A 16561-nucleotide genomic window follows, 5' to 3' on the forward strand; every position below is an offset into this window, starting at 1 on the left:
TTTATTTGTGGGCGGAGTTATAATTGTTTGATTTATTTAATTCACCATTACTTTGTTCAAAATAAAACTATTTAGTTATACTTTGAATTAACATTGATTATATATATGATTAAACTAACAATAATTAAAGTAAAAGCAAAGTAAGTCTGTCAAATTGGCAACGACTACATTTAATTTACCGTTTTTTATTTAAATACAACTTGATTCTGATTTTGTACCAATGCTTTTCTGAATCATCCGTCCCCAAGAGGTTAATGAAATAACACGAATTTTGCTAACACTTTAAATATGAAAAAAAAAATCTTCCGGGAACACTGGAAGAGTTGGCCAACTTTTATGTTCATCCAAAAAGTTAATTACCAGTGTGAAATAATTATTAAAGTGATAATGTAGGCAAATACTTCACGCATTTATCTGCCGTTACCTAACACATGCGAGCATTTACTAGCAAGTCTTAGTATTAGTTTAAATATAATCAGAGATGCCAACTTTCTATGGACAGGGAAAAAATATTTTCTAGTGGCAGTTTATGAATTGTGATTCTTGGTTCAATAAATTTATTTTAGTAGATTTTTATCCACCTCTATTTCTAAGCAATTCGTAGGCTTATATAATTCACCACTTTATAGTTCTCATGTCATGCTATACCATTTAGAAAGCAAGCTAAAATAGTCAAATATTTGCAAAATTTACTTTATATTTATTTACAGTTTTTTAAATTATTTTGGCGTGTCCGGAGCATTTGGCATCTCTGTATAATAGTAGTTAAAACTTGTAAATGTTAATCAAATTTGTTAAAACAAGATTCAAGATTCTTCTACCACATTAAATACAAAAAATAAAATATTCCGGAACATTTGGGAGAGTTGGCAAGTGTGGATCAAGCCTTAACGGGTTAAGAAATCGTGCGGATCTAATCGACAGCCCAATGGAAAACTTGAAGTTTACTTTGGGTTTTACAATGAATTTGATTTCTGAGGAATATTTTATTCATGGGATTTTTGTTTTTGCAATAGTCTACAGACATTATTAGATAGGCTCGTGGGGAGTTGCGTTTCTACCAGTAGTTTTCCCATGTTATTAGGTTACAGTGTACTGTGCGGCTTTGAGGAGAAGTCCTCCAGAATATCTGAGACTGTCTACTGCTATGGTAACAAGTGAGAGCACATTTATAATGGGGTTGCAATGGAGGAAAGAAGGTGTCGATTGGTTTGCCATATTGGCTGATCTATCCACCCTTTGGCGACCTGTTCAAATTCTTGAATTACCTTTAGACATTAGTTTGCCTTTTCTGGAGGAAAAAAAGTAGCCTGAATAATCAGATAAGTCGAGGCTGTATTTTTTTTTATCAGAAAAACATTGATTTCTTTTGATTTGACTCGTTTATTTATGAGTATTAGAGTTTTTTAATGCTGATTAAAAAAAAAAATTTTTTTTTCAATCAACTTCTTGAAATTAGTAAAAAGAGATGAAAAATTTTAAGTTCTTAAGATCTTTTGTCATAGATAAAGGTTGTACTTTCCTTATACTTAAATCTCGTGAAATAATCTTTTCGTTTTGAACAGACCATTTTTAGTCTTTTCACCTTTTCCACAAAATATGAATATTTCATGATAAACAAAATGATCTTGGATGCGATTTAAAAGTATAAAAAGTTCTTCTCAGCCACTGATTCTTTTTCCCTTTGATATTTTTGCATTTATGTATGTAACTAGTTCCATAAAAAGTATTTTTAACAGTAAATAAACAATCAGTTTTTATCATAATGTTTAGAAATAACAAATTTATGAAGAATAAAACCTAAATGTAGAATCAAATCTGTGTCGTTTTTTTTAAATAGCTTTACTTTTGAACTCTATGCGCAATGTTCGCGTATGAGTATGTTTACGTTGAGAGCAATGTATTTAATAACAGTTGTTGAACAGCTAACCCAATTTTTGAGTTCACGACTACCAATGTTCAACTCCATAGTCATTAGTTTTAAATCCAATCCAAAATACAAGGGAACTCTTTGATCACGTAGTGGCAGAAATTTGCCTTCGTGGAGGACTTTTTGATAGAACTAACCTGCGAGTTACGCTTGGAGAGGAAAACTACGAAACTCTTCCACGGTTAGCCTGACGGCCAAGAGCCTCTGATTCCTGATCCGTCTACTACTGAGGACATTTTACGTCGCAACTGTGGTCGATGTAAGCCAGGTGTGGAATTCGTACAGACAGCTAAGACAGCTCTAATGTTTAAAAATCTGGCTGGACAAATGTTGTATCTATACATTTTCTTAACAACAGCATATAAGAAGGTCATAGAAAACTTTAGTAGTGGTAATAAAATCACATTAATGCAAGAAGGAGTTTCCACTTATAAGATACCGCTTTGACATTTAACCCTTTCGGGCCGACTGTCACAAATACGTGACAGCATAAAACCGTTTCAATCAGGGTAAAAATATAAAACTGGTAATCAAAGTATTTCTTTAGCTGTATATTTGTGGGCGGGGTTATAATTGTCTGATTTATTTAATTCACCATTACTTTAGTTCAAAATAAAATTATTTAGTTATACTTTGAATTAACATTGATTATATATGTGATTAAACTAACAATAATTAAAGTAGCAGCAAAGTAAAACTGTCAAATTAGCAACGACTACATTTAAGTTACCGTTTTTTATTTAATTACAACTTGATTCTGATTTTGTACGAAAGCTTTTCTGAATCACCCGTCCCCAAGGGGTTAAAAGTTTGTTTGGAAAAAGTTCATATCTATAAATTTTCTTAACAAAATAGCATATAAGAGGGTTACAAATGAATTAAATGATTGAGGTTTGTCTTCTTTTCGTTTCCATTTTAAAATAATTCTAACTATGTAAACTATGGAATTAACTATAATCGCTATAATAACTCTCTACATTGACGCAAAAATACATCTTTTCGGCACATACTTACTTTTTGTTTACTGAATTTTCTTCCTCGGAGGAATGACAAACCATCCCAACAGGGTATTTTTTAGCATATTTCAGAGTTAATTTGCTATGGTTCTAAAGTAGAATTTATGATTAAATAATTAAAGAGATAATAAATAAAAATGAATTGAATTTCTTGCACTTTTTAAATCTTAAATCACCCGTGGGTACCGGGTATATACCCCTGAACTATTTAGAAGTAATTGTGGAAAAAATCCCATGAATCAAATGTACTAAACCAGGAATCATACACAAAATATAAATGTTGCTACCACTAGAAAATATTTATTCTCAAAACGGTGCAAGTTTGCATCTCTAAAAATTACTAGAGGAGAACGTGACCAGAAATTCATAAGTGGTCATCGCAATTTCTATGCTTAGAAGGACTTTATGGTGTAATAAATTTAATGGCTATTTGTGTTGTTAAGGATAAGGGAAATATCATCACGTAAAATGAATATAAAGCAGTCTTGAAAGTTTAAAGCATTTATTAAGAACCTTCAAATATACAAGGAACAAAGCAACTGGCGGTTCGATTTGAAACACCCGAGTTTTAAAGAATTAAATAACGGTACAGAAATTGACGAATTAGTACCTTCTAGAAAACACAGAAATAATTAATATAAGCTTAGATAACATTTATACATTATCTTCAAGCTATAAAGATCAAATCCAATACCTTTTTCCGCCAGGACAACGACTCTGACCACTCGGCTATGGTGACACATTATAATACAAACAAATTACGAGTTAAAAAAATAAAAAATATTGTTGTATCATGACATATTATAAATTAAAAAAACAATCAAGGTTGAATACGAGTTCATTAAAAATTTTAGTTTGAAAAGATGTCATCTGAAAAGATCAACAATCAAAATTTTAAAGAAATAAAATATTATGAAAGCAAATTATAAGCATATTGCAATAGTAATTATTATAATAATTTACAATACCTGAAGATGATCGATGAAATCTGCGACAACCAATCCTAATGATCGAGTATTTGCAGCTGCTTGCGGATAGGATTGCGCTGCACCCAGGCGCCAATCTACAGATATTATATTGTAATCATCAGCAGTCAGCAACTCTCGAATTAAATCCTAAACAACGGAAATGAGATTTCAATGATTGAACAATTCAAACTTGCAATAATTTAATTGAAACATGATTATAAATATAAAGATTTCAATGAATAAAGCTTTAAGCATTCAATCCTATAATTAAAACATAATTGTAAAGATAAAGATTTTATTGCATAACGGTTTGAACAATCTTTTTTATAATTTCAGCATATTTAAGAAAATAAAGATTTCAATAAATGCTGGTTTAAACATTCAATAATAATGAAGGTTTTAACAGTTACTATAATGATCAAGCATAATTACGAAAATACCAGACTTCAATTAATGGCTGTTTAAACAATCAAATATATAATTACAGCATTATTATGATCTCGAAGGTTTAAATGAATGAAGGTTTCAACAATCATTATTATAATTTAAGCATAATTATTAAAATACAGATTTCAATGAATTAAGGTTTAAATAATCACTAATATAATTTAAACAACAGATAATATATAAGTGCGTGGCCCAACCAGTTCCATTTCCATGTAAGATTCCTTTTCTATATTGCCTTTATTTTGCTTTATTTCAAAAGATTTTTCTTTGTTAATCATTTCTTTGTTGTTTATGCATTCAATTTTCAAATTATACAGGGCTATTCACAATTCCCTCCGGGGCTTCGAAGCCTTATAGTAGAAAAACGAAGACGAATGTGACAAAAAAGATCATATGAAATTATTCCGAAAGCATATAAGGTCTAATTTAAGCAGTTGCCGGTAGATGGCAGTAACATGTACCACTGAAGCCAGTTGTACTAAACATAAGGTTGTAGTAAACAGAGAGAATTATGAATAACCCTGCATATTTGCTACGACAATGATTAAAGAAAATTATTACTATGAATCTCGCGTGTGCCTCAGACTTATGTTTATGACGATTTTTTTTATTTACAATAAATAATTTTAAAAAAAAATAATAATTTCCTGTTGTATAACTAAATGTATCGAATGTACAGAGTGCAAAATAATAAAAACAGACAACAAACTTTACGGTGGAACAGTTTAACGAAGGCCGATACCGCACACCCTCGGTCCCTCAAAAAATTGATCAAAGTTTGCTGTTGGGTCACCCAACCGCAAACTGACTCCTGCCAGTAATGCTTGACTTCGGCGATCTATTAGGAACCATCATTAGATCAGTCCAATGCGAGACCTTAATACTAGTAACTAAACTCAGTGGCGCAACAGCCCATCTCAGTTTTCTTGACCTTGGGCTCTGGGGTGCAGGAGCACATATTCCATTTAGGTGGTCAGCCGAACGCAAATCCTCCAGTGTTTAGATCCCAAGCATGCTTGGTACTCATTTATCGACCCACTGAAGGGATGAAAGGCTAAGTCAACCTTGCCCGGCCCGAGGATTGAACCCAGGACTTGTGGCACGGGAACGCGAAGCGCTACCAGTCAGCCACCGGGCTTCCTTAATACTAGTAGTAATATATTTTTCTTTTTGGTGCAACTTTAATGCTTAGTGGTTTGGCAGCCTTGAATTTTCACTGATATATTTTACACGTGGTGGCCACAAACGTATTAAATGATCAAAACGTGTCTTCTTTCATTACCACTATTAACTTTTTCTGAGCCGTGGTGGCTCAAAGGATAGAGCGCTCACATCCCAATGAGATGACCCGGATTAAATTCCACCGATGGCTGGTCAATACAGTTCTGCGTTCGGCTCATGACCACAGTGCTGACGTAAAATGTCCTCAGTGGTAGACTGATAGTGGGTTAGAGTCCCCTAGCGGTCAGGCTAAGCGTGGAAGGTTTTCGTAGTTTCCCTCTCTATGCAACGCAAATGTGGTTTAATTCCATCACAAAGTCCTCCACGAAGGCAAATTTCTCCCAATACTTGATCCAAGAGTTTCCTTGTCTTCTGGATCTGGTTCAAAATTACAACGTTACGGAGTTGAGCATGGGTCGTCGTAAACTCAAAACTGGGTCGTCTGTTCAACGACGGTTATAAAATATGAAATATTAACTTTTCTAAGATTTCGGCGAACCTTGAATTCTCCATCGAAACCTAACTTCCATTTTTGAAACTCCTAATAGCTTTTTAAATAATGAAAACACAAGCAAATAATTTTTCTGTTTACTTTTTTTATTGAAATAAATATAAATCTATAAAGCTTTAAAAATATTTTCAATAATTGATTAAAAAATATAAGCTATGATAAAGTATTTAAGTATGCCGAAATTGTTTCAAAGANCTCTGAATAAACATACTTTCTTTTCGACAGATTTGGATTTCTGACCCCCAAAATGCAGGGGGTAGCCGCAATCTGGGAATTATGGTCCCCATAGTTCGATCAGCAGATCTGAGAAATCATGTAATATATTATAAATTCGATTTCTCAGAAACTTTTCTACCGATTTCATTCAAATTTTGTATTTTGTCATGTAAAATTACATTCTTTAAAATGATATAAAAAAATTTATACCTTGCAATTCAAAATGTTTTCGACTATTATTAAATAAATTAATATAAAATAATAAATATTTACTTAAAATTATTTTTAATTATTTTTGGATAAACTAATTTTATTACAGCACGCAAAAAGCTTTCAATTCACTTAAAAGAATTTCGAGATATGGCAAAATACGCAAAAAGCAAAATTGACATTAAGGGGGCCAAACTTTGGACCGTTCTCCTGACCGAACTACGGGACCAAACTACCTGCCCAAAATACTTTGGGGGTCAAGGACCCGAATCCGACGAGAAAAAGGCATGTTTATTCAGAGAAAGCGCGCTCCTGTGCCTGATTTCGTTACTTAAAATATCGTCCGCACTAATTAATAAACATATTTGAAATCACACTCTCAAACCATTAAGATTAAGTCCTAGAATGTATAGACCCAATCATTATATCAAAAGTCATTCGAGGTGGTCCGTTTGTTTATTTATTTATATTGCGCGTGATAGCGCGTGGTTTATATTGAAAGTGGTAGCAAATATATGACTAAAAATTTGTTTTATTTATGAATATTATTTGTTTTCCTCATTCACTTGTCCACCACTACACATTCAATTCTCAAATATATATGATAAATTTATCTCAATTACTTTTATAAAAGGTTTTGGGTTCATGCTCACAACTGGCTCACTTTTTAAATAGTCTGCGCGGACTACTAATAAAAGACCGTGTGGCGTATTTCTGATGTAGGAGGTGATGCCTAAGAGCCTTCCCGAACAAGCGGTTTCACCGTTCCACCAAATGATTGGTAGCAAAGAAGTATCGGGTTCAAATCCTGCCATAACTGCGGATGTATCTTTGTGATGGTTTTCTCTATTGTTTATTAAATTGTACAACTGTTATTCAATTTCACTGCCTAACGACCGCCCTTCGTCGTAACTACACAAACCTGTGTATGTATGTGTAACAATATGTAAACAAATTTATTAGACTCCAGGTGTTATATGAGGAGTAAGTAAAGGTAGAATTATGCTTTGTAATCTTTAAGTGGTCGCGTGCATTTTTTTATTTCATTTTTGAGCCCCTGAAGGACCTTTGAATGCAATAGTGGTATAAAGTTGTTATAACCAAGAAAAATCTATAAGTGGTAGCCAAAGTTTCATCAGCTTCATCACCATCATCATATATATTTATATGAGTGCCTGAGTCCGTTTACGATCCTATTCCCATCCATCATGGAGATAGTGACATTGAGGTGAAACGGTTTAGTGACTGGAATGCAAACTGGAGACAACAACGTAACAAATTTAAAATATTTTCCAGATCGTTACAGATATGTGATAATAAATTCACACTTAATGCTAATAGTAGTAGTATTTGTAAAAGTAGTGGCTTATTTAGAGATGGAAAACAGTAAATTCTAGAACTGAAAAATGGGCTATTGGCGACGGTCTGGGGAACATCCCTGAGGATGATCCGAACACATGCCATCGCAATTTCGATCCTCTGCGGAGGAAATGGCTCTTCCACTTTGGTAGCCCAAAGACCTGAGCACACAGACGAGCACTTTACGGTGGAACAGTTTAACGAAGGCCGATACTGCACACCCTCGGTCCCTCCGCAGATTGATGAAAATTTGCTGTTGGGTCACCCAACCGCAAACTGACTCCTGCCAGTAATGCTTGACTTCGGCGATCTATTAGGAACCATCTTTAGATCAGTCCACTGCGAGACCTTAATACTAGTAACTAAACTCAGTGGCACAACAGCCCGTCGAGGGCCAAGGCCTACTGTGCCCATCTCAGTTTTCTTGACCTTGGGCTCTGGGGTGCAGGAGCACATGTTCCATTTAGGTGGTCAGCCGAACGCAAAACCTCCAGTGTTACGCTCCTAAGCATGCTTGGTACTCATTTATCGAATCACTGAAGGAATGAAAGGCTAAATCAACCTTGCCCGGCCCGAGGATCGAACCCAGGACCTGTGGCACGGGAGCGCGAGGCGCTACCACTTAGCCACCGGGCGGCCTTTATACTAGTAGTAATATATTTTTCTTTTTGATGCAACTTTAATACTTCGTGGTTTGGTGGTCTTGAATTTTCACTGATATATTTTACACATAATGGCGGCCACAAACGTATTAAATTATCAAAACGTGTCTTCTTTCATTACCACTATAAACTTTTTCTGAGCTGTGGTGGCTCAAAGGATAGAGCGCTCACATCCTAATGAGATGACCCGGATTTAAATTCCACCGATGGCTGGTCAATACAGTTCTGTACTCGGCTCATGACTACAGTGCTTACGTAAAATGCCCTCAGTGATAGACTGATAGTGGGTTAGAGTCCCCTAGCGGTCAGGCTAAGCGTGGGAGGTTTTCGTAGCTTCCCTCTCTATGCAACGCAAATGTGGTTTAGTTCCATCACAAAGTCCTCCACGAAGGCAAATTTCTCCCAATACTTGATCCAAGAGTTTCCTTGTCTTCTGGATCGGGTTCAAAATTACAACGTTACGGAGTTGAGCATGGGTCGTCGTAAACTCAAAACTGGGTCGTCTGTTCAACGACGGTTATAAAATATAAAATATTAACTTTTTCTAAGATTTCGGCGAACCTTGAATTCTCCATCAAAACCTAACTTCCATTTTTGAAACTCCTAATAACTTTTTATATAATGAAAACACAAACAAATAATTTTTCTGTTTGCTATTTTTATTGAAATAAATATAAATCTATAAAGTCTTAAAAATATTTTTAATAATTGACTAAAAAATATAAGCTATGATAAAGTATTTAAGTATGCCGAAATTGTTTCAAAGACGAAAGAAAAATCCTTCTTAGTTACTTTGTTTGCTCTTGAAGAAACAGAAACAATTTTTATTTCAATATGAACTATTACCAAACACGCATTCAGAATTTTTGAAAACTCCAGGGAATGCACTATTCGACAAAAAGTTTGCTCTTCTTTGAGTTTTTATTCACATGAGTAAGAATTGTGCAGAAGTCAGCTTAACAAGGAACCGTGAATAATAGTTAAGATGAAAGTAACTGTTCATAAATTCTCCTAAACGGTCAGTTAGTATTTTTCTTTTTTTTAGTGTTCCAGAAACAAAAAACAGGACACTAAACAGTTGAAAAACGGAAAGAATTCTGTAAGAATGTTATACATTCTTTCCGGAAATGTGCCAATTTGTTTTAGTTGACCTCTCGGGAACTTTTAAATTTCCATTTTCGAGGGACCACTTGAAAGTTTTTCAATGAAATCAAAACTACAATGAAGGTGCCGTAAAAGTGAGGAAAAAAACTGGTCAAGCTTCATTTTATTAATATTTAATTGACTATTTAACTTCCACCATGCATTAATATAAAGGAAGAACACCACAATAGAAGTTTGTAAAATAGAAGGATTTTTTTAAATGATTTTACAACGCTTGTGATAAATATTGTGATATTTTTTTATCTTATTGTACAGTGCACAAATTGAAAAACGAACCCCACTACATCCTAATGATCAAATCTTCACGTTCTGGGATTCAATTTTAATGGTTTAAGGGGGTGATCTACTCAAATCTGCTAAATAATCAGGCAGTTAAATAGTTTCAGAGAAATCGAATTTAAAAAATTCAAATTTTTTAAAATTCAATTTTTCGGGATTTCTGAACTGATTTCGCTCAAATTTTGTATTTTGTCATTTAAAATTGCAATTTTTAAAAAGGTGTAAAAATTGTATACTGTGTAAATCAAAATTTGTTTGACTGTTATTTAATAAAATAATAGAAAATAATAAATATTTACTAAAAGTTATATTTTGCATGGAATTATCTTTGGACGAATAAATTTTGTAATTGTGCTCAAAAATTTTTCTATTCGCTTCAAAAGTTCTCGAAATATATAGAAATATACAAAAAGTAAAATGGACATTAAGGGGTCCAAACATTGGATCACTCTCCTGACCAAACTATTTGGACCATATTTCCCAGATTGTGGCTACCCCTATATATCAGAAATCCGTATCCGTAAAATAAAAAGGTATGCTTATTTAGAGAAAGTGGGTTTTTGTGTCTAATTTCGTAACTTAAAACATCATCCGCACTAATTTTTTAGCATATCTGAGGTCACCCGCTTAAAGCCAGTAAGATTGAGTCCTAGAACGTGAAGATCCGATTATTAGATCGAAATTTATTTAGAATGGTCCATTTCCTATTCAGCACACTGTACACATTAAAAAAAATTCTATAAAAACTTTATAAGTTAGCACTCATATACATGCAATGCTAATAACCTATACAATGTTAATAATACAATGTTATTAATACTATACTCTCATACAATGTCAATAACCTGTTTTTTAAATTACCCATAAATTGCTGTAAATCACCCATATCTTTAAAATACCCATAACTTGATGAAAAGAGATTACCCAAATTTGATTTTCTTAAATTGAATAAATGTAGTTTTGGTTGTNTACTTTGAATTAACATTGATTATATATATGATTAAACTAACAATAATTAAAGTAAAAGCAAAGTCTGTCAAATTAGCAACGACTACATTTAAGTCACCATTTTTTATTTAATTACAACTTGATTCTGATTTTGTAGGAATGCTTTTCTGAATCACCCGTCCCCAAGTCGTTAATAATATTTCTCAAACAACAGATGGCGCTCTGCGCAGTAATGTAAAAGTTGTGTTATTCAGAATCTTCTCTGACACAGTAGAATTAACATCATTCCCTAACGTTATTGAATATATTTCCTGTTAAAGGCGTTTTGTAATGAATTGAACTCCGAGATCATCATATTTAATAGTGCTATCCCCCTTAGCAAGGGTATGCATTTAGATCGGAAATCTTCCGAGCATTTCATTTTAATTATAAATTGAAAGAAACAGGTGAGAAAGTTTGCCTGTTTCAACATTTAACCCTTTCGTGCCGACTGTCACAAATACGTGCCAGCATAAAACCATGTCAATCAGGGTAAAAAGATAAAACTGGTAACCAAAGTAATTCTTTAGCAGTTTATTTGTGGGCGGGGTTATAATTGTTTGATTTATTTAATTCACCATTACTTTAGTTCAAAATAAAATTATTTAGTTATACTTTGAACTAACATTGATTGTAGATATGATTAAACTAACAATAATTCAAGTAAAATCAAAGTAAGTCGGTCAAATTAGCAACGCCTACATATAAGCTACCGTTTTTCATTTATTTACATCCTGATTCTAATTTTGTACGAATGCTTTTATGAATCACCCGTCCCCAAGGGGTTAACACTCTAAGCTCCCCTCTGATGGGACATCAAAAGAGAGTTTTCCACTTTTACTCCTTAAATTTTTAGTTCAGCAAACAACGAATTAACCATAACTCATCAATTGAAAAAGAGTAACTATAAATGTCTCATTTCATTAACATTGCACGTTAATTAATATTTTGCAAGCATCATTAAAGTACAGAAAAGACAAACAAAACATTTCATGAAACTTCCCAATGATTAATTAAATAAAATTTCTAAAGAAATAGCTAAATCTTAAAAATTTACTTTGCATTTCAATAAAGATTGGAAGACATGACGACTCTAAACTGCAATTTTCATTTAAATATCCCTCAGAATAAAGTTTTTAAAATCACGGAAAATTTTATACAATATAATTCTCTAAAGATTTATAAATTCCTCCGCGTTTATGTCTTTGGAAAACATTCTTAACAATTTATATCCAAAAATTTCTTCATAAGCTTTAAGATAAGAAACCAAAAGTAAGAGGTTCAGGATAACACGACTTATTCTACCCTTTAATTAAGTCTCAGGAGAGTTTAGATTTTCTACTTTTTAAACTGAAGCAATTTTGGAAGATTAAAAGCTTTTAAATTCTTTTCTAATCACCCCCAGACATTACTTTTAAACTCAATTTAAAGAGAATACTTGGAACTTGTTTAAAACATTTCGTAATTTAAACAAAATATATTCAATGTAATTTTTAAATCGATCTAATAGGGCTTGAAATAAAACAATAAGCACTTATTTCAAATACCTGCCTTTAATCAAATACGTTCTAAATAAAATCATTAATTTAATTGATTTTTAAACTATTTCCATATTAATTGTCTTCTTTAAGTCGTACACTTTTAAATCGAGTAAATCAAAAACTAAATAATACTTTTTGAAACTAGTTACAGAACTATTGTTAGAATGGTTAATTTTTTTGAAATTCTTAAAATGAGGAAACAGTTTTTTATAAGTTGAAACCCCTTTTGTTTTAACCTTTCCCTAATGGATCAGAATAAGCATAACATTAATTATCGTTTGATTGCCACGAAAAAAGTAAATATAAATCTAAAAAATCCGTAAACATCCTAAACCGTGTGGTTCTTCACCTGAAATTTGCCATAGGGCAACTAGGATTGTTGACATAGTTAAAAATGCAAAATGCAGTATTTTATGGTAATTTTTAAAATCCTTAAAACAATGCGGTTACTTATTGAAGTATAAACTTTTTTTAGTGTGGTGACTGTTGATGTCCCTCAGAGGCAATATTGGCGTGCAAAGGGTTAATAGTCTACCACTATAGAATAATAATTTCAATATTTTATCTGAAACTGAAGTTAAGGCACGGTGTTTTTTTAATGTTGAAGTAGTTTATAGCAAACAGAAATATTCTCTTCGGTATAATCTTACATATACTACCACTTTTTTCATGAAGGTGTTTAGACCATATTTAATGACTGATCGTGAATGTGTTAGTTTTTAGAAAATTCCTCCAGCTTCGATTATTATTTTACTACCAATTCGTAATATTTTTCGCAACGTAAGTACAGGACTGCCAGCTTTTTACACTTCGTGAAAAAATCTCTTTTCGTGATAGCTAAGTTTATGTTTCTGTGTTTGTGTTTTTTTGTTCCGTAAATTTGATTTAAACTTATTTTAATATCACTGCATGTAAATGATTTAAAAATTAAAATGAAACGGCACATTGTTCCAACTTTTTCGATGCCAATAGTCTCAGTTGCCAGTTAGCCTATCTCAGATGAAGAAGTCGGGTGCCCGCTGCCACTTCAGCGAAACTCCTATCAAGTCAAGTCCAACTTTTTCGTATTTATTTATTTAATAAAGGTTGATTTGAGATTTGTCCTTGATGGGTTAAAATTAAATAGAGATGAAAATTTAAAATTTTTTAACCAAAAAACTATATTTCTGAAAAATATATGTAATCATTGAGAAACAAGCTTTTTTCGTATTTTATATTTCTGTTTCTTATATTTTTGTAAAAATATAATCCCGTCAATCTAACAGATGTTTTTTAAGTGTTTTTTTGTAATTAAAAAATACCAATATATATATTTTTGCTTGAAACTAAGGCGTCAGAAAAAAAATATAAAAGAAACATCGGTTTCCCACCTGCGTCAAAGGGTTAACTGCTTATGATTAAATGAAGACAAAAATGTATAACTTTTGTACCAAGACTAATACGCATATTTAAAAAAACTCTATTTCGAAAAAGTATATAGAATTATCAAGAAAATATATAGATATACCAAGATGGAAAATTTTGGTTATTTTTTAAATTTATGTGCTAAATTTTAAAAAAGGCCCTATAGAAAGATCTGCAGATAAAGTATTAAAAGACTTAATTTTCAGACAAAACATATTTTCTAGTGCAATCAATATTTTGATAATGATTGTGATTAACAACTAATCTCTTTGAAGATGTCCTAACAAAATGTTGTAATTCTCATTTAATGCCAGAAGTCACAATAAGGCCTTGAATTGCAAACAGGTTTAATTAGATTGTCCTTACGCTTGATTAAAAAGTAATTTAAAAGTGAGTATTTAATGTGAACAAAATTTAACGAAGCATGAATACTTTTAATGGTATAATAATCATTCATAGCAGAATAACTTTTGACAATCAGGAGTTTATTCTCTTATCTTGAAGTAAGAAGCCTAATCACCGTTAAGCCGCAGGCAACAGTTGATATAAAATAAAAATTTTAATAGAGTATATAAAATTATTCATGAAATTCTTAAAGCAGTCATAAGTAAATAAATAAATTTGAAATTAAGTATTTTTATTAACTTTTTATAAATTATTTTTTTAGAACATCAAAACTAGCCGATGATATTGTTTATTTACAGTTGTATAATATGCCAAACTGTAAAATATATTTCCTGTTTTTAAAATGAATCATTACATTTTTCCATCACCACAAAGATTTGGAAACTTATGGGTGATTCTCACGAAATATTCACTGTCCCTTGCTCCAAGATCTAATACTATAATACTGAAAGAACGTTTTTTTTAAAAATTTAATAAATAGCATTGCTGTTAGCCTTTTAAAATGACTTTGCACTAGCATTGACTGTTTTGTATACTTGAAAAATTTAATTAAATATCAAAATCTCATTTTCCTGGCATGTCACAAACAATATTTCCAATAATAACTAGCTTCAAAACTTCCCATACATTTTTCAAAATCTAAAATGTAAGCCAAAGTGTTAAATTAAAGTAAAGTTAAATGCTATAAAATAGCAAATTTGTCATTATCCTGGCTGTCATTTTTCTGGCTTATGAATGAAAGGACATTGACATGTTACCAGAAAACTTTTTAAACAGTATATTGTAAAGGGGGAAAGCAAATAGTAACCTAATACCAAGTTTATGTATGATTTTACTATGCTTGGATGTAATCTAAGTTATTTATTTATTTAATGATTGATGATTATACACAATTTTATTCTGTACATATCAGCAACAAAAAAATTTTGATTATTTCTACAGTGGATAAAAATAATTAATTTAAGCAATTTATGGTCCACCTAACATAAAGNTCTATTTCAAAAAATTTTTCAAGGTGAGTAGGTTTTTATGTTGTCATTTTCCTGTCTTCTTGAAATCATTAATAACATGAACTACATAAATTTATCTGAGTTATTTCAAGAAATCCTGTTACTTTCTGCGAAATGTAAACGTCTTAGGTCAAAGTGTTAAAGTAAAGTTAAATGCTATAAAATGGCAAATTTGTCATTATCCTGGCTGTCATTTTCCTGGCTTATGAATGAAAGGACATTGACGTGTTACCAGAAAACTTTTTAAACAGTATATTGCAAAGGGGGAAAGCAAATAGTAACCTAATACCAAGTTTATGTATGATTTTAATATGCTTGGATGTAATCAAAGTTATTTATTTATTTAATGATTGATTATTATAAAAAATTTTATTCCGTACATATCAGCAACAAAAAAAATTTTGATTCCTTCCACAGTGGATAAAAAGAATTAGTTTAAGCAATTTATAGTCCACCTAACATAAAGACTTAAGTTGAGTTACTATTAACTTAAAATGACTCTTTTAACTTCTAAGCTAATATGCCATTTTCCTGGCATTCAAGATTTGGTGAATTTCTATTTTTTTTTCCCTCGAGCAACGTCAATAAACTACGCTGCTGTCTGTTAGATGTTAATAAATATAACTAAAGAAATATACAGAAAAAATTCAGATTATTTTGAAGACTTTAAATTTGAAGAAATTTTTTGGTCCGCATTGTCATGTTTAGAAAGAATCCCCCATATAATAGTCCGATACATGCTGGATGAATATTGCCTAAACAGGTCTGCCAACTACAACCCTTTTTGTAAAATATTATATAGAGTGTTAGACAATTAATAACCAAAGCTTTTATAGTTTGGTAAGTTTGCCAACACTTTAAAATAATCACCATGATAGAGCTGGAACAAATTGTAATACTAGCTATCTATATTAGCAGGGTTGTTTGTACCCCGGTAAAAGAGAAAAAACTGATAATAAAGCCAGTCCATATCGACCTTGTTTACTGAGGAAAGCAAGCATCCCTGACTATGTCAAAACTTATAAAGCGTGTTTAACATAGATTTTAAAGTAATATTAATTCTCATTTTTTCCGGGTCCCAGTTAAGACTTTTATTTATTCCCTTTCTTTTTTAATAACATAAATCTGGCATTTACATTAAAATATATGCATACATACCTTGTCCTGAATATACTATACCGCGTTATTTTCTACCTGATAGTCATTTTTTTAAAAATTGTAAGTTGTGTAA

At 31.8% G+C, this 16561-nt stretch overlaps 1 protein-coding gene across 1 annotated transcript in view; it reads right to left on the reverse strand.

Moving 5' to 3' along the window:
* The window catches only part of LOC107449679 (inactive pancreatic lipase-related protein 1), a 125037-nt gene that overhangs the window by 67486 nt on the left and 40990 nt on the right, over positions 1–16561 (reverse strand). Inside the window, exon 3 of the mRNA XM_043041833.2 lies at positions 3915–4061. Within this exon, the coding sequence (XP_042897767.1) occupies positions 3915–4061 (147 nt within the window). The remainder of the gene's footprint in view (positions 1–3914; positions 4062–16561) is intronic.

Source organism: Parasteatoda tepidariorum, chromosome X2, assembly GCF_043381705.1.
Source record: "Parasteatoda tepidariorum isolate YZ-2023 chromosome X2, CAS_Ptep_4.0, whole genome shotgun sequence".
Lineage (NCBI taxonomy): Eukaryota > Metazoa > Arthropoda > Arachnida > Araneae > Theridiidae > Parasteatoda > Parasteatoda tepidariorum.